Genomic DNA, 13,961 nt, shown 5'->3' with positions numbered 1-13,961 from the left:
AATTTATAGCAAAAGATCATAGTGTCATGCAATTGAAACGATATATTGAACAAACCCAGATTGCTGTTAAGTCTTTCATCTTTTAGAATGGGTTGCAGGTTTCAGTTCATTAATATGAATTGATTAACCATTGCTCAATTAATCCCAGAACTTCTTTAAAGTCACATTCTTGAGATAACTTGAGCTTTTATAAGAAAAAAGGTGACATCGCAGCTCAGACAATCATTAAAGATGTGAGGTTAGAGTCTGTCTATATTCCAATCTTGAGTCAGACGGCTCTATTTCCAAGATGGAATTTATAAAATATTACATTGACTGACTGTCTGCAGATTGTCCGCTTTTTAAGCAACATCTGCAAATATAATTCTGCAAATACAAATTCACCCCATAACTTATATGTGCGTGCACCTGCATGAGAGAGAGAGAGTGAGTGTGTGCGTATGAGTGAGTGCATGTATGAGAGTGTGTTTCCTTATTGGTAGTGACGACTGGATAGTAACCAGGAGCACAATAGGTTCAGGAGTGTTAGGTCCCCAGGCTCAAGGTATTGATAATAACGTCAACACAACCCAGCATCGGGTAATTCAGTACAGACAGCCTGAATCCAGGAGAAGACCAACTTTCCAACTGAACTGGAATTGATCTCAGCATTGAATCAATGTTGAATGTTACAATATGCTACAAGACAGAAATTTTAAAAATCTGCTATTATTTACTGAAAGTTGATCTGCTTGAAGTTCATTGGAAGTCTGCCCACTCAGTTTCAGCTGCTGCCTGGCCTGCTATTTAACTCCATGATTTAATGCCTTTTTAAAAAAATTTCAGATTTCCAACTTTGCCAACTCTCTATGTAACACAAGTCTGTCCAAACTCACCGGCAGATATTAATAGCCAGTGTTTGCAAGATCTCAACAAATACTGTAATACTGGGAGACGTGTTAGGTTGCGTGGAACATTTAATTACAGATCTTTTTCTTTATTCTTTCTTGGGATGTGAGCATTGTTGACATTTGCTGTCCATCCCTAACTGTCTCTGGAAATAATAATGTGTTATTCCATCTCAGAGTCAATGATGTTGTACTGGGTCTGGAGTCACATGTAGGCAAGACAAGATAAGGATGGCAGATTTCCTTCCTTAAAGTGCATTAGTGGACCAGGCTTTTTCTTTGAAAAACAGCAATTGATAATAGTTTCATGGTCACCATTACAAAGGTTACCTTCATTTCCAGATTTAATCATTGCACCCAAATTTCACCGGCCACAACTGACCTTGTGCTACCACAGCATTAGCCTAGATCTGTGCAATACTAGTCCAATAACATTACAAATGCACCATCACCCTCTTCCTCTGATACCATATTATTTCACAATTGGCACAAAGATTGAATTAAGGTCACTCAGTTGCTGTTTTATTTTTCACAAGATGTTGCAGTAACTAACTATGAAAGATCTATCAACATATGCTTAACTACTATGTCAATTTTGCCTTGGTTACTCTTTAAATCACAATATAGAAACAATAGTTTCTTTGCTAAAATTATCAGTGAGTGCAGGCAATATTATTGGAGTCAGTTACTAAGATAAATAGGAGAGGGAGAGCTTTTACACACTAGGATGAGATTGCTGAAACATCAAAGACATCTCCTATTCTTGCTTAATTCCCAAGTCTGCCTCAGTAATAGCCCTGTTTTTTTTTTAGACTAGATTAGATTTCTTAGAGTGCGGAAATGGGCCCGTCGACCCAACCAGTCCACACCGACCCTCTGAAGAGAAACCCACCCAGACCCATTTCCCTTTGACTAATGCACCTAACACTATGGGCAATTTAGCCTGGACAATTCACCTGACCAGCACATCTTTGGACTGTGGGAGGAAACCGGAGCATCCAGAGGAAACCCACACAGACACGGGGAGAATGTGCAAACTCCACACAAACTGTCATCCCAGGGCTGGAATGAAACCTGCGACCCTGGTGCTGAGAGGCAGCAGTTCTAACCACTGAGCCACTGTGCCACCTATCAACATTTTAAACTAAGATACACAAGAACAGAATAAAAATGTGGAGCTTTCCCTTTAAATGGAGCAGCATAATTTAAATTCAAAAGAATAAGGTCAGGAGTTGTTATATAGGTTAATGGGTGCTCAGGGAGACCCCGCGGTTAAATCTAAAAAGGTACAGTGTCATTTAATAGAAACAAGCACTGGGGAACAGGAATGTGGGTCACTACAGAGGGAACTCCATTTCAGGAATTAACTTTCTTTGTCATCCACAACCATTGCACTTTTGCATGAAGAAAGCTGCATTTGAAGGTTTAAAAGAAATATAGAGCTGTAACAGTACAACAGAGGACTCCGTAATTAAGCAAGTCATGTTGGATCTATTCAGTGTGGAGCAGAGAAAATGTTAAATAAGCAATGGATTTCACACTCAACAATCTTTTAAGGACACCTTGGATTAGACTTCATTCTACCAAGGTGATAGGTTTTAAGGTGGGGGTCCTGAATAACGTGTTAACTGTCAGTCTGCCGATAAAGTGCCACCTCGGGTCTACTTTGAGGGAGGTTGCTTTTGTGGGGGGATAGGGGAAATGGTCATGTGGTCTCCAGCATTAAGTTACGACTAAAGCTTATTAAAATACCGCAGGGGGGCACAGTGCACACACACTATTTAAGATGTCCAGGTGGTTTCTCAGTGTCCCTCTGATGTCGAAGCCCAGCAGATGGATGGAGTAAGCTGGATGGTAGGTGGATGAACTGGTGACGATATAGCCCTAGCCCCAGGACATGAAGGGTGCCCCTTCCGCAATGCTAGCCTGATAGCCGTGGCCATGTTTTATTTCTAAACATTCGCATGTTTTCAGAAGGGATCTCCATCTTGAGATGTCGTGCTGACCAGCCAGAGTCTTCGATGCTTCAATTCACCTTCCTGGAGGCAAAGCCTTGAAGACACTCAGTTGTGCGGCTGCTTTCTCCAGAATCTTCCTGGGGGTCCCAACACAGACTTTTCCGAAGTCCCTACAAGATCTTATTCCATTAGTGGGATTGGGAGATGGGAATGTCAATCCAGATGCTTACCTCTGGTGATAATAAAAGTAATTATTGGCACCTTCAAGACTACAAAGATGTACCTCATTTTGAGCACTGCTGACTCGGCATAAATGGATATCTGACTTCATGCTAAATATCTCCAAACACACATCAATTTCAAGCTTCAAAGACACCTAATACTCTATTTCTCTTCTCACCTATGGAGACACATGAGGCAGACGAACATAGGGCCTATGTATGTTCATTGTCATTTTGCATGAAACAGGTCATTGGCCATAAGTTACAGTTTGAGGGTTGCTACTACAAATTGAGTGTGGGTGACCAAGAGACTTTTCCACTCTAACTGCCTCCCACACATGTTGGGAGGATTTATAGATTGATAATCAACTTGCTAGGTTATGAGCGCACATTCTATGGGGGTCAGTTTAGCTCAGTGGACTGGATGGTTGGTTTGTGAAGCAGTGTGACACCAGTAGCATGGGTTCAATTCCCATCACTGGCTGAGGTTAACACGAAGGACACTCCTTCTCAAACTCTCCCCTTGCGTGAGGTGTGGTGGCCCTCAGATTAAACCACCACCAGCTATTTCTGTCAAATGAGAGAGCAGCCCAATGGTCTGGTAAGAGTATGGTAATACAATAACAGCACCTTCTGTTGTCACCAAGTCCTGGAGTAGGACTTGAACCAGAGATTCTGGCTTCTATCCACTGTACCACATGTCTTCTCATTTAAACTCCGTGGGGCAATACTTACAATGTCCAAAACATTGCCCTTTGAAAGGGAAACTGTCCAACGAACATATGAATAATTTTGTAGTAATTACTTAGGTATATTGGAACTTTGGGGCATCCCAATCAACTACCGAAGATAAAGCAATTCCATCTCATGAGGGTGACTTATATCACATATTTTAAACCAGTGTTTTAAAAAACATATACCAAAAAAAACGGGGAAAAAAGCTTCAAATACCATTCAAAAGGCATTATATTTTACTTTAACTCTCTCGAGGTAGCTGTGTAGTGGTAGAACACAATTAGAGGAGCAACACCCCACATCTGAAGGTAGAAACTACTTTGTCCCTGACTCTCCATGGACAGAGCAAGAGGCTCAGGTACAGTGTGCATGACCACCTCTTCCCTAACTGGATATGTGACAAAAGACTTGGGTGCCATTCTGTTTGCAGATCAGCTTCTTCTTCGTAGGGATGGAGTGAATCAACTGTGAGTCTTCCCTCTGCTCATTCTGAATTAATTCCAGTCAGTTATTGGAAGACAGAAGCAAAAGCCTTACTACTATTTACCCAAACAACTCAACCGCAACAATTATCCATACTTCGGTCTTGATACTGCAAGACGTAAGTGGAAAGGGACTTGGGTTGAAATCAGTCAACACTGAGAGGTGGCAGATGGAGTTCAACCTGGATAAATGTGAGGTGATGCATTTTGGAAGGTCGAATTTGAAAGCTGAGTACAGGATTAAGGATAGGATTCTTGGCAGTGTGGAGGAACAGAGGGAACTTGGTGTGCAGGTACATAGATCCCTTAAAATAGCCACCCAAGTGGACAGGATTGTTAAGAAAACATATGGTGTTTTGGCTTTCATTAACAGGGGGATTGAGTTTAAGAGTCATGAGATCTTGTTGCAGCTCTATAAAACTTTGGTTAGACCGCACTTGGAATACTGAGTCCAGTTCTGGTCACCCTATTGGCGACATTGAAAGATGTGGATGCTTTGGAGCGGGTTCAGAGGAGGTTTACCAGGATGCTGTCTGGACTGGAGGGCTTATCTTATGAAGAGAGGTTGACTGAGCTCGGACTTTTTCATTGGAGAAAAGGAGGAGGAGAGGGGACCTAATTGAGGTATACAAGATAATGAGAGGCATAGATAGAGTCGATAGCCAGACACTATTTTCCAGGGCAGAAATGACTGACATGAGGGGTCATAGTTTTAAGCTGGTTGGAGGAAAGTATAGAGGGGATGTCAGAGGCGGGTTCTTTACACAGAGAGTTGTGAGAGCATGGAATGCGTTGCCAGCAGCAGTTGTGGAAGCAAGGTCATTAGGGACATTTAAGAGACTACTGGACATGCATATGGTCACAGAAATTTGAGGGTGCATACATGAGGATCAGTGGTCGGCACAACATCGTGGGCTGAAGGGCCTGTTCTGTGCTGTACTGTTCTATGTTCTACTTACATACATAAAAGTAAAAACAGAAAGCACTGTGGAAACTCTGCAGGTCTGGCAGCATCTTTGTCAGAACTAAAAGCCAACCCCTCTTGTCTCTGACTCTGAGCATCCCTATAATCTGTTCCAACTGCTGTGGCTTCCCCCTCTTTCCACTGCATAAAAAACCCACAATTTTCCAACCCCTTTCAATTCCAAAGAAGAGTCATATCGGACACAGAATATCAATTCTCTTTCTCTCTCCATATCGCTGAGTTTCTCCAGCACTTTTTTTCAACTTAGCAATATTTTATAGAAGCATTACATCCATGATATATCCATTGGGTCACCTGAAAGTGCCATTTTACTGCAATTAAAACACTGAGAATATGCAGCTCCACATTGTGTACTCCATGGGACTAGAATATTCCTCCCTGCATGGATAAACTTCATCTGATGTTAACAAGTAAAGAAACTTAAACAGAACAACATGAAAAGGTCTAAATAAGGATTAGGAATCGGGTACAGGCTTGGTGGGCTGAAGGGCCTGTTCCAGTGCTGTATTGAATTGTACTGTATTGTATAAATGCTTGAGTTCAATAGATTTCAGATACCACAATGGCATTCCAGCAGGTCCAAAATGGGTGCAAATTGTGTTTTGTAGGTGAGTTAAAGTAACATTTCAGATTATCAACATCAATTCAAGGTAATGTTTGCAAAAGACACATTGTAAGGCTCTTCAATGAAGTTGGTGTAAAACATGTGATATCTGATAATGCATATGTCAAATTATCAGTGGTTAGTCATTGAATAACCATTTGTAGAATATTGTCCCACAGCGAACCTTTAATCCACCTGCTCAAAAAAAGTGATGCTTAACACCACCCGAGATTGGCTCTATGTAGAAATAGATTCTTCCTGGTACATCAACAAAATTGCAGGGCTAATGACTAATGCTAAACCACTTATTGTAAAGCATGTTGGTGTTGTATACCCAAAGCTTTATTTTATTGGTATGACCAACACATGAAAAACAAAAAGTTCCAACTTAATACATGTTGTTCATTGGTTTTCATTCATCATCAATGGCTTGCTTCTGCTACAAAGTGTTTGTTGTTTGTTAATCATGTTACTTTAATTTGAAAATAGTCTATTTTTCTCAAAGTGAATTTTATTTTGCACAGAGAAGGGAAAACCAGAAAGGAGAAAGGAATTCAGAAAATGAATATAAAAAGCAATCTGTTGTGGTTCTGTTCGCCGAGCTGGAAGTTTCAAACATTTCGTCCCCTGGCTAGGCGACATCATTAGTGCTTGGGAGCCTCCTGCGAAGCGCTTCTTTGATGTTTCCTCCGGTGTTTATAGTGGTCTATCCCTGCCGCTTCCGGTTGTCAGTTTCAGCTGTCCGCTGTAGTGGTTGGTATATTGGGTCCAGGTCGATGTGTTTGTTGATGGAGTTTGTGGATGAATGCCATGCCTCTAGGAATTCCCTGGCTGTTCTCTGTCTGGCTTGCCCTATGATAGTAGTGTTGTCCCAGTCGAATTCATGTTGCTTGTTGTCTGCGTGTGTGGCTACTAAGGATAGCTGGTTGTGTCGTTTCGTGGCTAGTTGATGTTCATGTATGCGGATTGTTAGCTGTCTTCCTGTTTGTCCTATATAGTATTTAGTGCAGTCCTTGCATGGTATTTTGTACACTACATTCGTCTTGCTCATGTTGGGTATCGGGTCCTTCGTTCTGGTGAGTTTGCAACAAAACGTTTGCAACAAAAACTTCCAGCTCGGCGAACAGAACCACAACAACGAGCACCCGAGCTACAAATCTTCGCACAAACTTTGAAAAAGCAATCTGCAGATCGAATAATTAACACAACAAACCTTTTCAATGGGAAATTAAGTCAAGGCCAAGGTGCATATAAAAGTTCCCACAGCGCTATTTTGAAGAAGGGCAGGTGCATTCTACCTGGAGTTCTGGTCAACAGTTATTCCTCAACCAACAAAACAAAAACGGATAACCTGGTCATTAACACAACACTGTTTTTTGGAGCTTTCTGTGCTATCATATCTCCTACATGACAACAATGCCAACATTTAAAATGTACTTGACTGCAAAGCATTTTGGAACATCCAGCAGTCATGAAAAATGCTACGTAAGTGCAGGTATCTTTCCCTTTTACAGTATCAGGGGGGATCACAGTAAAACCTTGAAGCTATGGCTAATCCATATTCGGTAGTCCATATGCATGGAGGCACTCCAAGGTGGGTGTGAATATCCTCCTGATTTCAATGCAGTGGTGCAGATTTTCTGAGGCTCAAAGCTTGATTTCTGACACTTACGATTTTCCAACGGCTTAGATCAACACTGAGAGCTCATCAGATTGGGAGCAGCGATCTTCATGGCTGATTTAACAATCAGCAGTCTGTCAGACAGCAACTCCTGGCAGACACAGAGTCTTAGAAAACGTATGTGCAAAGTTCTATTAGATCATTCTGCTGAACTAGGTATGGATAGACTGGCAGAGTGAAAGGAGATAAAATGACCAAAAAAAAAATTGCAAAGCTGCAGATCTAAAATAAAAACAAAAGGCGGAAAAAATCAGATTCTCTGTGTGAAGTGTCTAATGCAAAAAGTAATTATTATTTTCAGGAAGACCGACAGTAATAATTTTCAGGTTATTTGATAAAAATCCTCGGATTATTCGTCATTTTTGATTTTATCATTGTATTATAGACTTTTATACAATTCAACAGTGATTCAGAACAAATGTGCTTTGCTCTATAATCACACTGTCAGCAATGATTCATAACACAAATTACAGAAGCCATGCTTCCTTTAGGAAAGATTCCAAACAAAGCACAAAAGGTTGAAGAAATAAGACTTAAACCAAACTCCAATTTTGCTTGATCCACACAATCTTTTCCCCTCAAGGCGCCAGATTTATTTATTTTATTTAACTGCTCATGAGTTGTCGAGGCCAGTATTTATCGTCTACCCCAAATTATCTTGAGGGTCGTAGTCAGTCACCTTCTCAAACTGCTTGGGTAAGTGTGGTGTATGTACATCCACACGTTTAAATTTATAGCAGTTTGACACAACTGAGGCCATATCAAAGGGAACTTAAATGATAGAGAGTCATAGATTCCTCATAGTGTGGAAGGACATTCAACCCATCGAGTCTACACTAACCCTCTGAACAGCATCCAAAGCAGACCCACCACCCCATCCCCATATTCCTGTATTTCCCATGGCTAACCCACCTAGGCTGCACACTACAGACAATCTGGCATGGCAAATCCACCTTACCTGGGCATCTTTGAACTGTCAGAGGAAACCAGGGCACCTGGAGGAAACTCACACAGACACAGGGAGAATGTGCAAACTCCACACAGATAGTCAACTGCGTCTGGAATCGAACCGGGTACCCGGTGCTGTGAGGCAGCAGTGCTAACCATCGAGCCACCTTGCCACCCCAAATTGTTCTGGATTTGGAGTCATATATAGGCCAGACCCCTAAAGGGCATCAGTGAACCAGATGGACCTCTACAACAATTGACAACATTTTCATAGCCATCATCACTGAGAGTAGCTTTTCCATTCAAGATTTATGAACTGAATTTAAATTCCACCAGTTGCCATGGTGGGATTTGAACCTGTGCCCCACAGCAGTAGCCTGGGCCTCTGGATTAATACTCCAGTGGCATTTCCATTACACCAGCACTTGGCATGATAAGTTTATACATGGTACTGGGGAATATTTTGGTACATCAACCAAATCGTCATTGTTCATGTCTCAGCACTGAGAATGTTTCAAACTATTCAGCAGTTGAAACCTTAATATCTGAGCTCTTGTCCTCACTCAATACCTACACTTACGTTTCTTATTTTGGTACGGGTCACTGAACAGCAAGAAGAAATGAGGACTGTGCTATCCTCTCAATAGCACAGGCTAATTGTCAAACACCAGCTCAGACAAGACTGCATGGAGTGAAAAGCATATCTAGTAACCCCAGGCACTGCATTTATCCATTAGATTGCTGGGGAAACCAAGCTCTAACAGACAGGGATGGCTTTGTAGAGGAGAGTGTGAAAATGAATGTGGATTAAATGGAGAGCTATAGAATAACGTTTATTTACCTGGAAGGTAACCTGAGCTGTATAGGTCAGTTTATCACATTCAAACAGTCCTCTCGTTGTGTATTGGAACACGGAAAATGTGATGCTGTCAATCAAATTGGCCACTCTCTGCTTGAGGACTTCATCAGCTGGCGCTCTGTTCACAGCCATTTGGAACACAACACTAAAGGCCTGAAAGAAAATAGCAGCAGAATTTATTAGCAAATTATGTTATTGAACATTATATCATCAGCAATAAAATCTTTATTCTATAAACATGCCAAAGTCAAGATTAGATTTAGCTCTTCATTCTTTGCTGGCAATTTAATATCAAAAAGCAGTTACTTTCTGAAACATAAAACAAATTGCTTCAAATCCCCCCGGAGTAATTCTTTGATCACCCTGTAAAGCAATGAATTTTGCACTTGATGACTTTTCTTCACAGTTCTGGGGAGATTTTGACACCTGACCTTTATTTTCAATACAATAATGCTGAAAGGATTTAGAACAATGAGACTGCATTAAAAATCAAGGCTGTTTATTGAAGTAGTTCATCTGCTAAATTGATCAAGAGGGAATGAAGTAAACATCTGGTGGGCTTATATTGGCATACCTTCAAAGAGAACTGGTACATGGGGTGGATTTTATTGAGGTCATTCATTATAAAGTACAACAGAGAAGCTCGTCCTGCTGCAGGTCGGTAGTGTTCGCGTGCCTCATTGATCTTTAGCTCCGTTACTTTGGCCTCTTTAACCTGCATTAAAAGGGAGTGGAGGATCAAACAGGAAGAAGTGAGAGTTCTTACTTAGCAAAACAACTGATTGATTCACAGAATGAGATTACAGGCCACGGGTTTTATCAGAACTGATCTACTAGCATCGTAGGGGTCTGTTTAATGGACCGGGAACCAGCCGAGTTGCAGTCGTGCAATTTGACCTGATTTTACAACTTGACTGGAGCAGGAGTACTCTGCCTTCAGATTTCCCCACCAACCACCGAGTGTGGGGTCTGATACAAGTAACCATGATCAATGGAAGGATGTCTAATTAAAGGACCACCTAGCAGGGATCAGAGAGGCTGCACCTTGCATTGATTTTTGAACTGTTCAGTTGAAGCAAAAGTCAAGGAGGAAACATTGTGAACCCCCAAATCTCTGTAATTTGTTGACTCTTCCCTGGAACTGGCGCTGGATGGATTGGAGGCCTGAAAAGCTACGGTTGTCGACAACAGGAAAAGGCCAGCCACACAAAACAAGCTGGAGGTCTCTAAGCCAATGGAGTGTGGTCTTTAGAACATAGACACAATATCTCAAGAGGATTCATACCTCACAGGGGCAATAAAGGCAAGTGATGTCCCACTTTCAGCCAGGTTACTTCCGTAGTAACCTAGGAGGAGCAGCCTTGGGGTGTGACCGAGAGGCAGAGTCTAATCACTCACATCACCACAAACTGAATGTCAGGATCTGCACAATATTGACCTCAAGCATTTTCCCGTATCAATCAAATTTGTACCCTTCACTTCCCACAGGATCTACCCAAGTGAGTTCCAGTTAGAGGAAGCGGAGAAGTCCTCAGATGAAGTTGTACATTTTGAGGGAATATTGATACAATACTCAGCTACATTGGAGACTTCCCTGTTTTTTTGGGGGAAGTGGAAAGGGGGGAGTGGGTGCGCAATGCAAAGAACACTCCAAGCTCTGCTGAGCTGGACAAAGGTGCTGAGCTTCCAAGGCCATCCCAGAGGAGTAATGGGAAATGTGTATAGATCTGTCAGCATTCTGAGAGACACTGCACATCCTTTGAGACATAACGGAGGGGTCTGTTGCTTGTATGAGTATCACAATGTCCAAGGCATTCCTCCTTCCACCCTGGATGAAAACTATTTGCACAAAAAGTGAAATGTAATAGCAGCTGACTACCCAGCTTCAGCCACAACCCAGCCACTCTGTCTGCCAATGTTGGCTCAGTGGTTAGCACTGCTGTCTTACAGCGCCAGGGGCCCGGGTTTGATTCCAGCCTCGGCGACTGCCTGTGTGGAGTTTGCACATTCTCCCTGTGTCTAATGGGTTTCCTCCCAGTGCTCCAGTTTCCTCCCACAGTCCAAAGATGCGCAGGTTAGGTGGATTGGCCATGGGAAATGCAGAATCAAAGAGAAGAAGGTTGGGGATATGGGTCTGGGTGGGATGCTGTTCAGAGGGTCGGTGTGGACTTAATGGGCTGAATAGCCTACTTTCACACTGTAGGGATTCTATGATTCTATGAAAACAGAGTGAAGGAAAGCATTGTCTTTACGTTCAAGATCTCAAACCAAGCACTGCAAATAGCATTCCATGGATTTAGGGAAATGTGAAATAGAATGACAAAGAGCACTTAGGAATGGGAACACTCTCAAGGAGCTCCGTACTTCTCACCAAACCCCTCCAACACCTTCCGTCAGAGACTCACATGCTGCTTCCTGACCCAGTGACAGAGTCTGTCACTTGTTACAATTCTAGTGAGAATGATCAATATTCCAGTTTTGTCGTTTGACTTGAAAACCTGAAACTTTCATGATCTAAAAGTGGCTTTAAAAAGGGCACTGGCTGACTATAATTGCTGCTGGGATTACCCTACACTCCCAAGCAATCCAATTCAAATGGACAAAATGGATACATCAGAATTACGATTTATAATGAAGACACACTGAGTCTCAGCGATGCATTGAGAAAATCATATCTCTTATTTGATTTACACTTGGATAACAATATTCACATGTTAGTGATGCAAGTTTACCTCTGATGTATTCAGTTTGAAAAGGTGAATATTGGGGTTTTCTGATGGCCAGACCATCATTATTGCAGTGTAGATGGGAGACATGCACAGGAACTTTGCAAATTCCCACCATGGCAGACTCTGAAGGAATCACTTGGGAAGTTGAAGATTTCATTGGGCCATTCATCAATAGGTGGAATCATCAAAAAAAAAATCTCTATTTAAACTGGAGACTTCAGAAATGTTCCAAAGAAATGAAGTAAACTTGTTACTCAGGGAAAAAAAGAGGTACTATTAAATGCATAGCCTAACATATAAGTAACTACTTTAAAAGAACCTATACTTATGGCACACTTCCGTAAATACACCTTCCCACACACCTGACACACTCCCCAGACCCTCCCCATCTCTCCCCTTCCCCACAGTCCACCCCTCACCCTGGATCCAATCCAATCCAACCAAATTGCTTTCTGCTATTACACACAGCCACTTAACAGTCCCCATTAAGAGCTAGTTACCCTCCCAGCCAGATCGTTAACCACTTCATTGTCTGTCCAACTGTTCTTCTCTCTCTTTGAGCTCCATTCCCACCTATGTTTACTCGTTACCCCATCCCCCGACCCTATCTTCTGCATATAAACCAACATTTTCCTAGCTACCTTCAGGTCTGAGGAAGGGTCACTCAACATGAAACATTATCTCTGATTTCTCTCCACAGATGCTGCCAGGCCTGCTAAGTTTTCCTGCAATTTCTGTTTTTGTTTCCAACTCAACCCAAGGCTGTCTCAATTTCCCTTTCGATCAGACCTGGCATTCAGCAACCAACTGGACACAACCCCCTTTACCCACTTCCTGGGGACCCAGCCCTCTACTGTTTCTGTACCTGCTACAACTGCCCACCTCCTCTGGATCAGGTCTAGCAACACAGCACCCAGAGACGCAATCACCTTTGACCCGACATCCAAGCAGTGTGCCATGAGCACAGTGTCCCTCTCAGAGATGCTGAGTACCCTGCTTTTGTGAAAAGGAGAGGTGGGGTGACAATCTTGTGGGATTGCCACTACCCAGAGAATCTGGCCCGATGGAGCTTTACTTGGGATATATACATGAACCATATTTCAGTAGCTTGCTTTGAGCAACCAAACAGAGGAAGAAAGGAACACATAGCCTTGTAACAGCAAGGATAGTAAAAGGTCTTTGTTCCCACTCAACTTCCATCAGTCAGCAAAAAACAATTTGGAATAATAATAGCTTAGATTCAGTGAGATAGTCAGATACCTGCAGCTTCCTCTTATTAAGGCAGCAAGATAGCAGCTGAACAATTGGTCATAAATCTTTTCCTTCTTGTAAACCAAAGGTTTGTTAAGATCTGTAATTGCATCTGCCTTTACTTTCCTGTCCTGGAAAGCTCATTCCCTGGATATCTGTGCATGGCTAATGTCAGCACTTTTGTTTGGGGGGGTGGGGGGGAATAATAGGCAATAAAACTCCACTCAAGAAAACCTTGAAATTGGCTCTCCTTTGTTTTGATCTGCTTAACTAAATTTGATTGCAGTGTGATAGCTACATGTTAGAAGACCATGAAAGAAAGAAAGAAAAAATGTTGTGACCAACCATATTAGGGGTTAAATGAAGAGGGTGCTGTAATGCCTCTTCACTGCCTGTAGAAATGCAAGTCCTCACCATTGGATGGAGGGAAAATCATTGATGAAGAAGCTGATGATGATTCGGCCCAGAGCTCTAATCTGAGGAAATCCTGCAGAGATATCCTGGAGCTCAGAGGATCGAGGTCAAACCACCAGAGTCATTTTCCTGCAACTCCAACCAGCAGAGAGTTTTTCTCTTGACTCTCATTGACTCCAATCTTCTAAGAGTTCCTTGGTGTTACAC

The 13,961-nt window shown here is 42.2% G+C and overlaps 1 protein-coding gene across 3 annotated transcripts in view; it reads right to left on the bottom strand.

Moving 5' to 3' along the window:
- LOC122562034 (dynein axonemal heavy chain 9-like) overlaps nucleotides 1–13,961 on the bottom strand; it is a 508,505-nt gene that overhangs the window by 125,766 nt on the left and 368,778 nt on the right. For all 3 annotated transcript variants that reach the window (XM_043714478.1, XM_043714476.1, XM_043714477.1), the window contains 2 exons: nucleotides 9,935–10,075; nucleotides 9,343–9,513 (listed from right to left, as the gene is read on the bottom strand). In XM_043714478.1, coding sequence (XP_043570413.1) covers nucleotides 9,343–9,513; nucleotides 9,935–10,075 — 312 coding nt within the window. The remainder of the gene's footprint in view (nucleotides 1–9,342; nucleotides 9,514–9,934; nucleotides 10,076–13,961) is intronic.

The sequence above is a fragment of the Chiloscyllium plagiosum genome, chromosome 24 (assembly GCF_004010195.1).
Source record: "Chiloscyllium plagiosum isolate BGI_BamShark_2017 chromosome 24, ASM401019v2, whole genome shotgun sequence".
Classification (NCBI taxonomy): domain Eukaryota; kingdom Metazoa; phylum Chordata; class Chondrichthyes; order Orectolobiformes; family Hemiscylliidae; genus Chiloscyllium; species Chiloscyllium plagiosum.
Note: the sequence above shows the minus strand (reverse complement) of the source record. Positions and strands in the feature narration are given on the sequence as shown.